This window comes from Desmodus rotundus, chromosome 4, assembly GCF_022682495.2.
Source record: "Desmodus rotundus isolate HL8 chromosome 4, HLdesRot8A.1, whole genome shotgun sequence".
Taxonomy (NCBI): domain Eukaryota; kingdom Metazoa; phylum Chordata; class Mammalia; order Chiroptera; family Phyllostomidae; genus Desmodus; species Desmodus rotundus.
In genome coordinates this window covers 148,726,872-148,744,601 of record NC_071390.1, presented here as the reverse complement: position 1 = coordinate 148,744,601, position 17,730 = coordinate 148,726,872, and the positions used below count along the sequence as shown (strand labels likewise).

General features: G+C 37.3%; 1 protein-coding gene across 4 annotated transcripts in view; it reads right to left on the bottom strand.

The window, feature by feature from the left end:
• Positions 1-8,663: 8,663 nt before the first annotated feature.
• ZEB1 (zinc finger E-box binding homeobox 1) overlaps positions 8,664-17,730 on the bottom strand; it is a 184,758-nt gene continuing 175,691 nt past the window's right edge. For all 4 annotated transcript variants that reach the window (XM_053922085.1, XM_053922083.1, XM_053922084.1 and 1 more), the window contains 3 exons: positions 13,659-15,469; positions 11,321-11,501; positions 8,664-11,193 (listed from right to left, as the gene is read on the bottom strand). In XM_053922085.1, the coding sequence (XP_053778060.1) occupies positions 10,577-11,193; positions 11,321-11,501; positions 13,659-15,469 (2,609 nt within the window). In that variant the 3' untranslated portion in view covers positions 8,664-10,576. The remainder of the gene's footprint in view (positions 11,194-11,320; positions 11,502-13,658; positions 15,470-17,730) is intronic.

Below are 17,730 nucleotides of genomic sequence, written 5' to 3'. Positions count from 1 at the left end.
AAATGAAGAGAAAGGCCCAAATGAAGGAGAAGCATGGGAAAGAAAGGAAGGCCGTTTCCGCATGGTGCCCTGCCTCGCACTTCTCTGTGTGTGTGACAGTGACCTACGGCACACTAAGGTGTTTCCACACACGTTTTGTCTTTCACAATACACCCCAATGTAGATAATAACAGCCAACACGCAGTACCAGCATGTGCCCAGCACTGTTCTAAGTGCTAACCTTTTTAAGTGGGTCCTGGCACTTCGTCTCCATTTTGCCATGGAGGAAACAGAGGCTCTGGCTGTTAGGGGGCCTGACCAGGGTCACGTGGCTGTCAGGAGCGTCACTGTCTGTGCTGGACTGTGAGCACTGCCCTTTGGCCTGCTCCTACACTAAGCACACTGCCTTTCCATTCCATTTCAACAAATACTGAGTAAATTAATTAAATGACAGCTATACTTTCTGGTAGGTCCTAATTTTTATCTTGCTTTTACCTTGCCAGATGTTTGTGTTTGTAACTAAATAATAGAGCCCATGGCAATCAGAAAAATTAAAACGGCTGTTTTCGGCTTTTTATTAGGATGGGGATAGCTAGGGGAGAAGCAGGTTTGGGGTAAGGGCAAGGAAATCAAGAGTCAATGCAAATTAAAAACGTTGTGAGATACCATCTCACGCCCATCAGAAAGGCTATTATTAAAAAACAAAATAACAAGTGTTGGCAAGGATGTAGGGAAATGGGAACACTTGTGCAGTGCCTGGAGAATATAACATTGTGCAACACCGTGGAAGACAGTTTGGCACCTCCTCAAAAACATCAACATTGAATCACCACGCAATCCGGCAACTCCACTTCTGTGTGTACACCCAAGAGAATCAAAAGCAGGACTCAGACACCAACACGTCAATGTTAATAGAAGAATTATTCACAATAGCCAAAAGTGGGAGCAGTGGAGTGTTCCTTAACAGATAACTGGATAACCATGATATGGCACATACATACAATGGAATAGTATTTAGCTTTAAAAAGGATGGAAATTTCGATATATTCTACAACATGGATAAACCTTGAGGGCTTTATGCTAAGTGAAACAAGACAGAAACGAAGGACACACACTACATGATTCCACTTGTGTGAAGTACCTAGAGTGAACAAATACACAGAGACAGAACGTAGAATAGAGGTTAACGTAGGCGGGGGAGGTAGAGAGGGACTATATGACGGTACAAAGTTGGTGTCTGGGATGACAAAAAATGGACGGGGTGGCAGCTGCACAACATTGTGCAGACACTGAATGCCGCTGAAATGCACACTTAAAAATGGTTAAAATGGTAGCTTTTGTGTTGCATATTTTACCACAATAAAAAGACTATACAAGCCCCCAAATAATAATAGAATACAGCATTTTCTGCAGACCCAGACAATTTTTTTAAAAATCTAACATAATTTTCCTTGAATATGGCTTCCCTTAGGAGGAGGTATTTCCCTTCACAACTTTCAGTACCTACCCAGTAATGGAAGTATGGAGTTACTGCAAAGAACAGCAGCAACATCTCTCAAATATATACTTAAAACACAAAGCCAGTACTCATTACCTGTTGTTTTGATCTTCTTTTAATTAATAAAGAAGATGGAGGTTAACTTCAAAAAAGATAATTTTTATAAATGTATATACCTGTGGAGCCATCACACAATTACACTATACTTGGCATATCTGCCTTTGAGATCGTCCATGTCGTTGCTCTTTACTGCTGTGCTACTACATTCTATAGAAACACTGCAGTTTGTTTATTCATTCACTGGTTGATAGAAATTTGGGTTATTTCCAGTTTGGCTATGTAACTAAAAGTGCTTATGAACATCTTAATACAAGTCTTTGAGTGGGCATATGTTTTCATTTATCTTGGATAAATACCAAGGAGTGGGATTTCTGGGTTATATGTTAAGTATGTGTTTATAAGACACTGACAAACTATTTTCTGAAGTTGTTATAGTATCTTAAATTCCCACCAGTAGCGTATGAAAGTTTCAGTGGGTCTGTATCCTCGTCAACACTCGGGATGACTGATAATCTCGTTTACATTTCAGCCATTCTCTTGGGCGTTAGGTGACAGCACACTGTGGTTTTCATTTGCCTTTCCCCAATGACTAATGATGTGGAGCATATTTTCATGTGCTTATTCCCTATCTGTGGACCTTCTTTGGTAAAGTATCCATTCAAATCTTTTGTTCAATTAAAAACTGCATTGTCATTTTATTATTGAGTTGTATGAGTTCTTTATCATTTAAAATGTATATATATCTTTTAAACAGTTTGATATAATTCACGTGCCTTAATGTTACCTGTTTAAACTGTAAAATTCCATGGTTTTTAGTATATTTCAGAGTTGTACAAATATCACCACAATATAATCTGGAACACTTTAATTACCCCCTCCCCAAAGAAACCCGTATCCATCAGCCGTCTCAGATTTGCCTATTTTGGAGACTTCATATAATGGAATAATAAAATATGTAGTCTTTTGTGACTAGCTGCTTTCACTTAGTGTGAGGTTTTCAAGGTTCATCCGTGTTGTAGCTAGCATGCATCTATCCTTCATTCCTTTTTAATGTCAAATAATACTGCATTGCATGGATATACCGTGTTTATCTATTCATCAGCTGAGTAACGTTGGGGTTTTTCCAGTGTTTAGCTATTATAAATAATGCTGCTATAAACATTGTATACAGGTTTTTACATGGACACGTTTTCATTTCTCTTGGGCATATAGATACATGTTGGCAAATATTTTCTCTCAGTCTGTGTCTTCCCTTATGATTTTCTTAACAATATGTTTTGAAGAGCAAAAGTTTTAAATTTTTTATGAAGGTCAGTACATAAATTCTTCTTCTATAATGTATTCACCCTTTTTGTGTCTTATCTAGAAAATCTTTGCCTAACCCAAGATCACAAAGAATTTTTCACATTTTCTTCTAGATGATTTACAATTTTAGCTTATAGTTAGGTCTATCATCTATTTTGAAACAACTTCTGTGTATGGTGTAAGGTAGGGATCAAGTCTGTTTTCCTGCATATGGATGTCTAACATCAGTAGTATGTATTGAAAAGATTGTTTCACCATTGGATTATGTTGGCACCTTTGGCAAAAATCAATTGACTATGAAAGTGTGGGACTTTTTAAGTCCTTGAGGAAAACATTGGCAGGAAAATCTGAGACATTCCATGCAGCAACATCCTCACAGACACATCCCCTAAAGCAAGGGACATAAAGGAAAGAATAAACAAATGGGACCTCATCAAAATAAAAAGCTTCTGCATGGCTAAAGAAAACAGCACCAAATTACAAAGAGAACCAACAGTATGGGAAAACATATTTGCTAATGATACCTCAGACAAGGGCCTGATCTCCAAAATATATAAAGAACTCACATGACTCCACTCCAGGAAGACAAACAACCCAATTAAAAAATGGGCAAAGGACTTGAACAGACACTTCTCCAAGGAAGACATACAGAGGGCCCAGAGGCATATGAAAAGATGCTCAGCATCACTAGCCATCAGAGAGATGCAAATTAAAACCACAATGAGGTACCATCGCACACCAGTCAGAGTGGCCAACATAAACAAATCCACAAACAAATGTTGGAGAGGATGCGGAGAAAAGGGAACCCTAATACACTGTTGGTGGGAATGCAGACTGGTGAGGCCACTGTGGAAAACAATATGGAATTTCCTCAGAAAACTAAAAATGGAACTGCCCTTTGACCCAGCAATTCCGCTGCTGGGATTATACCCTAAGAACCATGAAACACCAATCCAAAAGAACCTGTGCACCCCAATGTTCATAGCAGCACAATTTACAATAGCCAAGTACTGGAAGCAACCTAAGTGCCCATCAGCAAACAAGTGGATCCAAAAACTATGGTATATTTACATGATGGAATTCTACGCAGCAGAGAGAAAGAAGGAGCTTATACCCTTTGCAACAGCATGGATGAAACTGGAGAGCATTATGCTAGATGAAATAAGCCAGGCGGTGAGGGACAAATACCATATGATGTCACCTTTAACTGGAACATAATCAACAAAAGAAAAAAGAAAACAAAATATAACTAGAGACATTGAAGTTACGAACAATCTAACAATAGCCGGGGGGGGGGGGGGCGGGGACAGTGGGAAGAGGGGATTACAGGAACTACTATAAAGGACACATGGACAAAACCAAGGGGGAGGGTGGAGGTGGGGGAGGGAGGTGAGTTCAGCTGGGGTGGGGTGGAGGGATGGGGAGAAAAGGCATACAACTGTAATTGAATAACAATAAAAATTAAAAAAATATATTTCAGAAAAACCTATTTCCTGGGAAAAATAAAGTGATTGTTAATTAAAATCTACCAGCTGGCCTACTGCTTTATATTTTTTCAATTTATTCCTTGTTCATTTTCTCTTCTTACTTCTCTGGGTTTAGTTGAACATTTCTTTGACAATTCATTTTATTCTATTGACTTATTATTTATATTTCTTAGGAAATGTTGTAGTAGTCACCTGGAAATTTGGTCTATTCATTGTCACCTAATCTGAGTTTAACTTCAAACAATATTGTTTCATGTGTAGTATGAGACTTTATTAAACTATTTCTAATTTCCCCCTTTTTTGTGTAATTAGTTAAATATTTTACTTTTTACATCTTATAAAGAAATACATTGCTACTACTTTTCCTCTGAGTGTTCATTGAACTTGTAATTAAAAATAGACCTAAATAAATTTAAGGTGACTTAAAAAAAAAAAAAAGAAAGTGTGGGACTTTTTAAAAGTGTGGGACTATTTTTAAAAATTTTTATTTATTTATTTTTAGAGAGAGGGGGAGGGAGAAAGACAGGGAGAGAAACATCAATGTGTGGTTGTCTCTCATGTGCCCCTACTGCAACCCAGGCATGTGTTCTGACTGGGAATTGAACTGTCAACCCTTTGGTTCATAGGCCAGCACTCAATCCACTGAGCCGCACCAGCCAGGGCTCAACTCTTAACTGTTTCCCTGCTCTGTGTGTCTATTCCCGTGCCAGTACAATTCTGTATTGTCTACTGTAATTTTATAGTGACTCTAGAAATCCTCCAACTTTATTCTTCTTTTTCAAAATTGTTTTGCCTACTTGAAGTATATCGCATTTCCATATAAATGTAGAATAAGCCTGTTGATTTCTACAATTATGTGGCTGGAATTTTCATTAGAATTTTAATCAATCATTAAAGTTGAGGAAGATAGACACAGTAATGATATTGAATCTTCTGATCCATTGACATGGGCTATCCATTTTCTTTGCATCTTTAATTTTTTAGTTTTGCCCATATTTTCCTAAGTATTTCATATTTTAATGGTACTATTTTTAAACTTTCATTTATCACTACTACCTAGAATATGATTTTTGTATAATGACCTTGTATCCTGTAACCTTGCTCTCACTTTTTCTAGTTGTTTTTTTTGTTTCTTGTTTTCTACATATACAACCAAGCTATCTGCAAATACAGTCTTACTCCCCCCATCCTCATTTGTATGTTTTTTTTTTCTTTTTCTTGCACCTGGTGGGACCTGTAGCACAATGTTTGATAAAAGCGAGAGCAGACATTCTTGCCTTTTTCATAACTTTAGGAGAAAAGCATCTATTTTTTCCAGTTTTGATATTAACTATGGGTTTTTGTAGATGTCTTTTTTTGACATTTCAGTTTTTATTGCTAGAAGTCTTATGAAGTTGAGGAAATGCCCTTTTATTCATAGATTGCTGATAATTTTATGACTTGGTGTTGAATTTTGTCAGATGCTTCTTCAATACCTACTGAAATGATCACATGATTTTTCTCTTTGGCCTGTAAATATGATGCATTACTTTGATTCCTGACAGCTAAACCGACCTTGAAATCCTGGGATAAATCCCACTTGCTCATGATGTATTTTCCTCTTGATACATTGTTCAAATTGATTTCCTAATATTTTGTTAAGGATTATACATCTATATTCATGAGGGATATTGATGCGTAGCTTTTGTTTCTTGTAATGTCATTACCTGGTTTGGGTATCAGGTTAATGCTGGCTTTACAGACTGAGGTGGGAAGTGTTTTCTCCTCTTCTATTTCCTGGATGGGTTTGGGTAGTATTGGTACCTATCTTTCTTAAATGTTTGGTAGAATTCACCAGTGAAGATATCTCGGCTGGGAGTTTTCTTTGAGGGAGGATTTTCAACTAGAAATTTCATTTCTTTAACTATAGAGTTATCCATTTCTTTAGTGAGTTTTTGTATTTTGGGTCTTTCAAGAAATGTGTCATTTTCATCAAAGTTGTCCATCTCATTGGCATACAATTCATGATATTTTCTTTTTATCCTTTTATCTGTAGGGTCTCTAAGGGTGTCTTCCTCTCTCATTCTTGACATTGGTAATTTGTATTTTTGTTTTTGTCTGTTCTACTTGGCTAGAGGTTTATCAATCTTATTCATCTTTTCGAAGAATCAGGTTCTGATTTCATTGATTTACTGCATTGCTTTTCTGTTTTCTATGCTATTGATTTGTCTTTTACTATTGCATCCCCTCTGCTTGGTTTGGGTTTAATTTTATTCTTTTTCTTGTTTCTTAAATGAAATCTTTGATGATTAAACCCTCTATTGTTTTCAATATAAGCATTTCATGTTATAAACTTTTTCATATTCACTGTTTTTGCTGCACACAAGTGTTGATATGTTGCATTTTCATCTAGTCCATATTTCATAATTATAATTTTTACCCATGGTTTAAAAATGTTGTGAAGTTGTAATAACTTGGGGGGGATTTCCCAGATAAATTTCTTATTAATTTCTAGTTTGTTTTGTATTCGGAGAAAACACTCTGCAATTCTTTTGAGTTTGAAAGTTGTTTTACGGCCCATATTTTTTCTCTTCACGAACATCCCATGTGTTGTTGGGAAAAAAATGTTGTTGAATGAATGTTTGTTCACTAGAGCAGAGGAGATTCCACTGTTTTTTTAAGGTTCAGAGACAAAGTCTATATTGTGATGGTCCTAATATATCCTCCTGTTGATCTTAAGAATTATCTGTCCTAAGTTCGTATCTTCATGTTTTCAAGGCAAATCTTTTTTAAAAATTTTATTTATATTTATTTAATTCAAAGTTTTTTTCTTGTTGTTCAAGTACAGTTGTCTCCATTTCCCCCCACCCTTCCCCCTGCCCCACCCATCCCAGCCTCCCACTCTTGATCCTACCCTTTGGCTTTACCTATGTGTCAAGGCTGATCTTGTTTGCACACAGATTTGGAAAATCTCATGCTGTCCCTTCTTTTTCACCACATTATGAAATGTATATTGGTCTTGCTGATATTTTCTACTTGTATTCTTTAAGTCCAGGCTTGAGTTTAAATGTAGATAGTGTAAGCTGTTCTTACACGAGAAGTGATGCAGGCTAGTGAAGAGCATGGATCTGAGAGTCAGACCTGTGTCCAAATCCTTATTCTGCTACTTAAATCGTACATATTCATGGGCACATGGCTGTTAAATTTTGTAAGGCTTTTGTGAAAATTTTGATAACAGCAGTGAAGTACCTCTGCATGGCACAAGTAAATAACATGGCGCTTTTGTTGTTATGCAATTTGAGGGAATACGGGGAAGTGTTCACACATTTCACTTTTCAAGACTTTTCTAATAATGCCGAGATTCCTGTATTAACCATTTTTCCGTATGTATGAAGTACTGCCTTCTTTGAGCTTATTACAGTGATTACAGTATGAATGACTCTTAGGAAGGGTTATTTATTCTTATTTCCTAATCCTGTACAATGAATTTGTTTATTGGATAGCTGTTCGCAGTGACGGAAGAAATGAAGAAACCTGATGTTAACAAGCACCTAGGAGTGTGAGGCTACAAAAAGGGAACTGGGTCCTAAAATAAGCGTCTACTAGGATTGGTCTATCACTTCTACGGGAGGCAGCCATATCTACAGTCCTTGAATGCCTGCGTCATGTACCATGAAGTTAAACACCAGAAATACACCTAGAAATAAATTCTCAAATTAGAACTGTATGGCAACAGAAAAAAGAAGGTATAATTTAGTGTTTGTCTATTTTGTCTAGTGTTTAACAGCACCTGAATAAGAAATTTATAAAATTGTTGCAATCATTTAACATACATATTCTCAGATTAGGAGCTGAGGAGTAAGTAGTGAAAACAGAGCTGAGCTATGGTAACATGCAGACTATATTTTCATTCAGTGTGGCACCTACTGGTGCCAGCCACTCCGTGAGGCATCGGGGATGAGAGAGTAAGTATGGTAGACACGGCCCCAGTCCCTAGTGGGTAAGAAATAGCAGGAACTGCCTAAGAGCTACGATGAGAAAGGTACAAGGAGCCGTGGGGGCACAGGGGAAAGGCATCCTAAACCCAGGCTTCCTTGGAGTGACCTGAAGATCAAGAGTTAAGGGTTTTAGGAAGAGGGAGCAACCACTGAGGAGGCCTTTCAGCTGTCAACGCCGACCTCCCCAGAAACAGCCCCAGGAAAAGTCCGTAATTTACTGACGAATGTCTAAAACATTTGGTTTGTTACCCAAACTCAGCCCCAGATAAATCAAGTGCAGGATGACAGCGTTAATACCCCATTTCAAAGAGAGTTTTCCAAAGGCAATCTTGGTAAGGATTAAAAGATGACAGCAGATCAGGCTTGTTGATGCATTTTATTGTGAGATGGGGAGTCTGGTAAAAAACTAGAAAATGATCACGGTGTAACAAGGAACTTAAAAATGAAGAGTCAGATTTGTAACTTACATACATGAATACAGGAACAAATTGGCACAAAATGTTAAACATTGTTCCCAACACTGTTTATATAAGGTTATCCTAATTTGGCTTACTAAGGAAATGAGAATTTTATGGTTAGGCTAATCTCTTAATAAAACCGCAGAGCATCATGCTATTAGTCACACAGTGAATTTCAAAATTTAAGAGTTTTATATTAAAAACTGGGTAAAGGTAAAATGACTTGATTGTAGTTGTAAAACTAATACATTCCCATTTAAATTCTGTTCTACAGTCCCAAGGCAAGTATAAATGTTAACATAACACTGTTAAATCAAATCTCAATGCAAGAGAACCAATTGCATCTCTACTTTAAATCTTATCAACTTTCCAAATTTTCATACTAAAATATATTATTGTATTAATACAAACTACAGTATTATACACTACACTGTGTAATAAATAAAGAAATATAAAAATAAGACACATAAATATAAAAGTTTTCTAAAACTAAAAGTACATATGTCAGTAAGAAGGGTATTAATACTGCCAGATTTGAAGACATACAGTACAAAAATGTTGCACAGATCTATAAACTAAAAGAAATAAAATAATACTGATAGGTAAAAATCAGCTAATGTTGTTAATAAACTGGGTCCATTAATAACTAACATTTGGAAACAGTTATGAGCCAAATAACAATGGCATGTCCATGTCAGAAATGCAAGTACATGGATAAAGCAGATTAGAAAATTTCCCTTTCATTTCTGTAGAGAAATTCTGAAAGTCAATTAACGCAAAACGAATACTGAGGAATGAAAAGATGAAATGTCCCAGTGTTTCGGTTTCTCTGACAGAGTCAGTGGTTTTAAGTTTTATTTTGGAATTTTGATAAAACAAAGAAATCGACAAATGCTAGTTATTGTAGGCCACACACTGAATGATGGCGGGTTAGAGCCTTGAAAATACTGATAAATGGCACTTACAGCACACAGGTCTTGCTTAAGGCCAAAGGAGATACAAAGCTTCATATCACATCCTTCATATTTGTTACTACGTACTCAAACACAATTACGAACACTGATTCCGACAACTCTGCTGCCCTCACAGTATTAACACGGCAGTCCCTGCAATCTGAACGCAAAGACACTCTTTTGAACTCCATTTTCAACCACATGAGTAAGGAACTTCAGTTCTTCTATCGGCTGCTTTCTTAAGGCTAACAATACACTTTAAATGAGAATACACTCTACTCTGAAATCTAAATATTAGAAATTACTACCTTCTAAATTGAATTTATAAAAGGTAGCACGATTTGGAACTGCAATATACTTCTCTGTGAAGGGAATTTTGTAGTGCAGAAGTTCTCACATTTTAAAAAAACATAGTAAAATACTGAAGTGGATTTAGCATATGTTTACCAATAAAAAAATTATAAAATGTCTCCCAATTGTACAGCTTAAGAATAAACCAACATAAGAGTGATAATTAATACTGATAAAATGAAACAATGCCAGATGTTTAACCAGTTTTCTTTAACCTGTTAAATCTTTGCTTGCTGAGTCATTAAAGTTTTCTAATCTGCTTCACGTTACAAACTTGTTCCTAACTTTGAAAAATGCACGAAAAATTACTAGGTCTGAGGTTCAGGCACACCTGGATTTTTTTGTGTTTTTTCCTTTTTTTTGGATTTTGCATTTTTTAAAATTTTTACTTTACACAGTAGTGAACAGAAATCACAGTATACAGATTACTGTGTTTCCATGAAAAGCATGTATAATATAGAACAAACTTCATTACCAATTAGAATTTATTTTCCTTCTAGAAAAACTATTAGGCTTCATTTGTTTTTTGTTCAGACACTTGCTCACTATTCTGGCTTCCTTTTTGTTCTAAGCTGCTCACGTGATTTACAGCTCCATCATCCTTCACGGCACCTTCAGTTTTTGTTCCTTCTCCCTCATTCTCTGCCTCCTCACCCTCCTCCTCTTCCTCCTCCTCCTCCTCCTCCTCCATCTCTACTTCTTCCTCTTCCTCCTCCTCATCCACTTGTGGTTTTCCACATTCCTTCTCTTCCTGTAGTTCTTCCATCTCTTTATCCTCCTCCTCCTCCTCTTCTTTTTCACTGTCTTCATCCTCTTCCCTTGTCAAACTCTCTCTGTCATCTGAGTCGACCTGTGAGGGAGATGCCCTCACACCAACATGCTCGCTGGTTAGGACCTCAGGTCCTGCCTCTTCCTGCTCCATGCTATCACGTTCCTCTGCTTCTCTCTTGCAGTAGGAGTAGCGATGATTCATGTGTTGAGAATAAGACCCAGAGTGCGAGAAACGCTTTCCGCATTTGTCACATTGATAGGGCTTTTCTCCAGAATGTAATCGCATGTGTTCAATCAAATGATGTTTGTGTTTAAATGCCTTTTTACAGATTCCACACTCGTGAGGCCTTTTTCCTGGGGGGGGGAAAAAAAGACACTATGAAATAAAAGAGTGGTTTTAAGTAATAAAACTTAGAAGGGCACTACAGGTTGTAGAAAGGATTATAGTCAATTTTCAAAACTGTCAGGTTCATCAACATACCTGTGTGTTCATATTTATGTCTCAATAATGAGCTACTCTTTTGGAATATCTTATCACACAAATCACAAGCATACATTCCATTTTCTGTCTTTCTCATTTTCTTTTTGGGTGGTGTGGAATCAGAGTCATTCTGATCCTCTACATTTGATACTCCTTCTGAGCTAGTGTCCTGTCTTTCATCCTGCAGGAAACAAAGGAGTAAGAAAACTTAATTGAAATTTAAAAGATAAACAAGAAACATAGATAAAAGTGTAGGCTAAGGAACCACTTTGATTTATACTTTCAACAACTTCCCCGAAGCAAACATACTGCTCATCACTGCATATGGGTTCCAACAGTGGGGTTACAAGAGAAGTAGAGGCTGATGTAGACCACAGTGAGTTTGGGGGCAAAACAGTTACATCTGTAACAAAAACGCATGGTCCACTGGTACTGAAAGGAAAAGGCACGAAATAGAAAAAATGTAAAATGTGTGGTAACAAATGTACTTAGTTCCCTGTGAATCATTACTTTGTGAAAAACTTATGAGTTTGTTTAATAATCACTAGTAGTATCTAACTGCATCCTTTACCTTTGTTTTTTCATTCTGGCTTTCACTGGGCAAAAATTAAGATTCTATTTTTAAAAGGTGGGCTTCAAATTGTACCTTCCGGAGCTTCAGAGTCCTATGAACTAACTAACCTCTTCGGTCTCCTTGAAAAGACAGTGGTTTACTCCATCATTCTTCTAAGGAGCAAGACGGAAAAACAATGCAGGAGGGTCTACATTTATAACAAGAATTCTTGTCAGTTAAAATGAATCTTCAAAATTTCAGTGGAATAAAAACATTTCAGCCGTCTTGGGGAGATAATTTCTTGCAGGACGTCCTCAAGTAGGTAGGCTAATCCTGCAGGGAGTATGTGGTGTATAGTGGAACTGGGTCCCCTAAATCCTTGTGTCTTTTCTAAAGTCTTTCATTCTGTTGCCTCTAAACCTACACGTTTTCTAAAACTTTAAAGGTTTCCCACAACATTTCTTATGGCTTTGTAAGGTAGGAGAGGTGCAGCCTTCTATGCCCGGGTCATTTCTGAGCTGCCAGTGGGTGCTACGCAAGCTGACTGCACCTTCACTGCTATATGATCTAGTCATAACTGAGTGAAATGTCAGTGGTTCCCCCTCTATTATTCAAAGGTGTGCATGGTGCTCTATACACAAAAAATTTAGATGGATTCACTGTTTATGTGAAACTTTTTCAAGAGGTATCACCATTGCAGTAAACCCAACTGGTAGAAAGAAATATCTAAGGGAGAAAAACATAACACACAATTGAACAGGGTATTGTAATTATTTTAGCTGTACCTACTTATAGTCAATATTTGGGTAAAGGATCAAATCATCTGATTCAATCAAAATTGATGGGGGGAAAAAGTGGAGAGACATCAGAGTTAGTGACAGAAAAAGCGTGGACAATGAGACAGACACACAACAATTGCACAAACTGTCTCCATCAAGAACTATCATGAGTTCAGGGCAAATGCATTTATTGATTCACAACTACATTTCCTCATATATATTAACTGCTACTGAACATTGCTAGTTTACAGCTCATAAAATGATCAGTAAATTCACTTTGTGTACTTAATTCTTGTCTAATTAAAGCCTTTTATAAATGGAGGTATTAACAAATAAAAAGTGATAGCTAAGTTTGTCTGGTGTGAAATGTCTGTGAATGGGAACATATTTTCATTTATTAATGATCATAATCAAGGCAGAAATTACTACAAAAACAGAAATCCAGTGAGTGAGTATTCCAATTTTTCTTTTCTGTCTCTAGCTTCAAAAAGTCAACTCTTGCTCTGGCTGGTGTGGTTCAGTTGGTTGGAGCATTGCCCCATAAATCCAAAGGTCCCAGGTTCAATTCCTGGTCAGAGCATATACCTAGGTTGTGGGTTTGGTCCCCCGTGGGGTACCTGTGACAGGCAACTGATTGATGCTTCTCTCTCACATTGATATTTGATGTTTCCCTCCCTCTTTCTCTCTCTCCCCTTGTTCTAAAATCACTAAGCATGTCCTCAGGGGAGGATTGGGGAAAAAATTAGTCTTTAGCTGAGACTTGTCAATTATTTTTCACACTAGAATATCACTTTAAACTTTAGTTGATAACTATACCTTGGATTAGAAAACAACTAATCCTGATGCTACAAAAGGTAAAGCAAACATCCATCTATTTACTTCCAAAAAGAGCAGTTTGTAACAACCTGCTTGGCTCTACAGAAAAATTCATTGAAATAAGTCAAACTAGCATTTTTCTAAACAAGTTCAGGAGGGGAGGAGCGTTTTTTGTTTTGTTTTTTTTTACCTGATTTCCATTTGGCTGGATCACTTTCAAGGGTGGTTCCTGGACTGCAGGGCTAACTGTAGTTGAGTATGTGTAAGCCACCTGGGGAATCAAAATAGTCTGCTTGTTGGCAGCTAGTGCTCGCAAGCATGGAACACTGTTCTGGTCAGCAATGGCCACGATTGTGGGTAACTGGGCAGTGACTGTAGGTATAGCAATATTTATGGGGTTGGCACTTGGTGGGAGTACATTTACAACTGGTTCTGAGTCTGTAACACAACTGTCCTTTTGTGGCTCCTTTTTTGCGCAAGACAAGTTCAAGGGTTCTTCCTGGACAGAATAAACACTGTTCTGGTAAACACTAGTGATAGTTGACCTTTCCAATAATTCTCCCTGTTGCTTTGGTAGTGAAAGATCAAGAGGTTCTACTTGTGGCTCTTCTTGTGCACCTTCTGCTGTGTACAAGTAACCCTGTGTACTTCTGGATGAAGAAAGGTTTAGAGGTGATGGGGAGGATGTAATACTTCTGGAACCATTGACGGCTGATCCTACTGGTAAAACTGGAGAGTTAGTTATCTTCAGAGGACTCTGTAGATTTATTGTGCTGTCCTGGGAATCATTTGCATCTGTAGATTGGGGCTGATCATCATTCTTTGCAGGGATATTTACTTTGCCTGGTTCAGGAGAAGACGGTTCAGAAGACTGCACTGAAATCTGTCCAGCTTGCATCTTTTCAAACCACTTTTTTACTACATCCAGTGGTAGGTTTACTGAGTCAGCAATTTTTGAGAGCTCTTCTGCACTGGGCTGTGCATTCAAAGCATAATATGCTTTCAGAAGAGACAAGAGGTTCTTTAATGGTGGCTGACTGGGGGACAAATTGCCATCTCCAGAGCCTGAAGCAGCAGAGGACTCGGGCTTCTCAGCTTCTGGTGCAGGGAGTGGAGGCGGCTGAGCAGGCTGCTTTAGGTTATAGTGCTTTAATTCTGGAAGTGCATTAATATCTCCTGGACAATCGTCACACAGAAGGCAAGTGCTATCATTCACTCCTCCTTCGAAGCTTTTGTCCTTCTCAGATTTAACAGTAAGATCTTCTGGTAACTTTTCACTTTTGCAACTGTTTGTTGCGGTTGGATTTTCTTTTTTTAAATTTTGAGGAACAACTTGAAGTTGGCTAGGTTGTTCAAGACTGTAGTTAATGATAATTTTGGTTGTTCCATCTTGATCAACCAAAGGAAGACTGATGGCTGAAATAACAGAATGGCCACCTTGCTGTATGGATGAAGCACTGATTGTTTCTTGTTCTTTGGATGCAAGATTGGCTTGATTATTCTCCAAAACTTGCCTTATTACATTACCATCTACTGCCACTTTAAGTACATTCTGAATATCACTTAAATTGATACTTATGGGAGACACCAAACCAACTGTTGGCAGAACAACAGCTTGCACCACACCCTGAGGAGAACTGGTTGCCTGTAATGGGCCACCACCACTAAAAACCCCATTTTGTAAAGGGGTTGAACAGTTGATTCCTGAAGCAACCACTATGGGTTTGAATTCATAATCCACAGGTTCAGTTTTAATTTGGTTTACAGAAAGTTGTTCTTGAAGGGGTTTATTCTCTATCTTTTGCCGTATTTGTGGTCGCGTGGGACTGCCTGGCGATGCTGAAAGAGACGGTGAGGAACACTGAGATGTCTTGAGTCCTGTTCTTGGTCGCCCATTCACAGGCATCAAGCTGATACATTTCTTACTGCTTATGTGTGAGCTATAGGAACCAGAATGGGAAAAACGTTTCTTGCAGTTTGGGCATTCATATGGCTTCTCTCCTAAACAACAACAACAAAATATATATATTTATAAATGTGTATGTATCCACTTTCCTAAAACAAAAAAGAGGTTACCATGTATGTTTGTGATACAATTTTATTTAGAATCACCATTTTAAGTTCAAAAGCTTCATAAATGTTATAAACACTAGTAAAACACTGAATATGGGAATCTTCTCTGCATATGTGTATAATATTTCTGCTAACCTTTAAAACTTCAAATCATTCTCACATACCCAAAATATGTTAAATTCTACCCTTTTAGATATTTTTTTCTTATCCTGTTTCACCAATGTATATAATTTTCTATATTTCAATTTACTTAACCACCTACAGGAGAAATTAATATTAGGGGAAAGAAAAGTAAGTGAAATATCCCATAAGACTTAACAAGTATGAATATCTCTGATTGCATGAATCACATAGATATCTCTTATATACATATAAGGTTTCCTTGAAAGGATATTTCTAAATGGGAATAAAACTTTAAATATAAAGTACTTCTGTAAGCCTTGATTAAACCAGATGTGTGTACTCTGGGAGACATAAGGCAATGTTCTAGTGGGTAAGCAAAGCATCTTGGAGTTTCAATTTCAGTGACAGTAGTTATGGTAACTTAAAATATTATTTTTATATTAAAACATACACTATGTTGCAAAAATGCATCATTTGTGTGAATTGTTACGAAAAAACCACAACGTCAGAAGCTTCTTGTTTGTAGAGGTCTCCTTTCAAGTTGCTTCCCTAGACCTTCCAGGGGGTACAAGGCATTTATTATTCTTGGCCGTTATGGATACTTTGGTAGAAAATTTTCAGAAGTTCTGAGCTAAATGGAGTATTTCATACAACCCTAATTTTTCACAATTATAGTTATAATTCATTAATTTATAAGTTAAAGGTTACACACCATCAGTTTCAGAAATAAGAAAGTTCTGGGGTTTGTGTACCATATATCCCTTGCATTTATTTACAGTGTATACAGGTCATACACACACACTTTAAACCTTTTTTTGGATTAATGAATGGCTAACTATAGAATTATAAAATGAACTGATGCTGATTTATCCACTAAATATTAAAATAAAGCTCTTTACCTCTTTCTTTTAAGAATTAAAATGAATGAAAATAAAGGCAGTGAGAAAGGCAGTGTAAGTTCTCCTATTAAATGACTTCAATGTTGTAAAGTTTTAAAAAGTGAGCTATGTTTTTTCAGAAATTTGATTACTTAAAGGATCAGATAATAGAACTGAAAGGGACCTAAGAAGTCCCCTAGTTCAGCCTCCTTCTCAATGAAGAGTTCATTTTATACAATCCTTGACAGTGGCTATTTTCTGCTGAAACTCCTTAATTAAGAGGAGGCTACTGCTGCCAGACAACTCTGAAGACGGTCTAGTTTGGTCCTGCTGAGGACATGGACTTGGGTTCAGATCTTAGGTCTGTCACACACTATTTTCTTAACCTTTCTGAGCCTCAGTGTTTTGGTGTATAAATAAATGTAGATATGCCCTCACTGACAGGCAGTAACAGCTCCCTCACTGTTACAGCAGTTATATGAGATAACATAGTGTAACCCAGTGTGCTCTCAGTAAATATTGGTGATTCTTTTAAAAAGCATTGCTACTGAGATACAGGTTCCATTGGCTTGGTATAACGCCCACTTTCTTCCCTGTGCTAGTTCACCCTTGTGATGCCGCACAGAACCAGCCAGACTTCCAAATGATGGAGTGTTGCCATGAGCGCCCTTCAACTACCCTTGTGTGGGTTAGACCTCTCCGGGTCCTTCAAACACTCGTGGGACATGGTGTTTAGAACCCTCACCCACTTGCTAACCCTCCAGAAACTCTCTAATTTATCAATATTTTCCCAATATGATGCCTGAAATGTGATTCAATACTCAAAATGCATCAGATAAAAATTTCCGGGAGTGATAAAACAAGGAGTATGGTCTAACATATCTCTATTTTAACATTTTTAATTATCTGATAACATTTTTAGATGAGCTGTATGCTTGTTCTCTTACTCTCTTGACCCTCTTGCTCACTAGGAAAACAGGCATGTATAATACAGATTATTCTTAGCTTTAAAAATAGGGAAGTAGAGAAGCACAATGGGTAAAGCAAAGGCTTTGGAGTAAGAATGCCTCCATTAGAGAACAGCTTTGCCACGCCTTAGTTGGATGACTATGGACAAGTTAATTAAGCTTTCTGAGACTCCATTTTTCTCATCAGTAAAAAGGAGGAGATAGTAGTATCTACCTCATA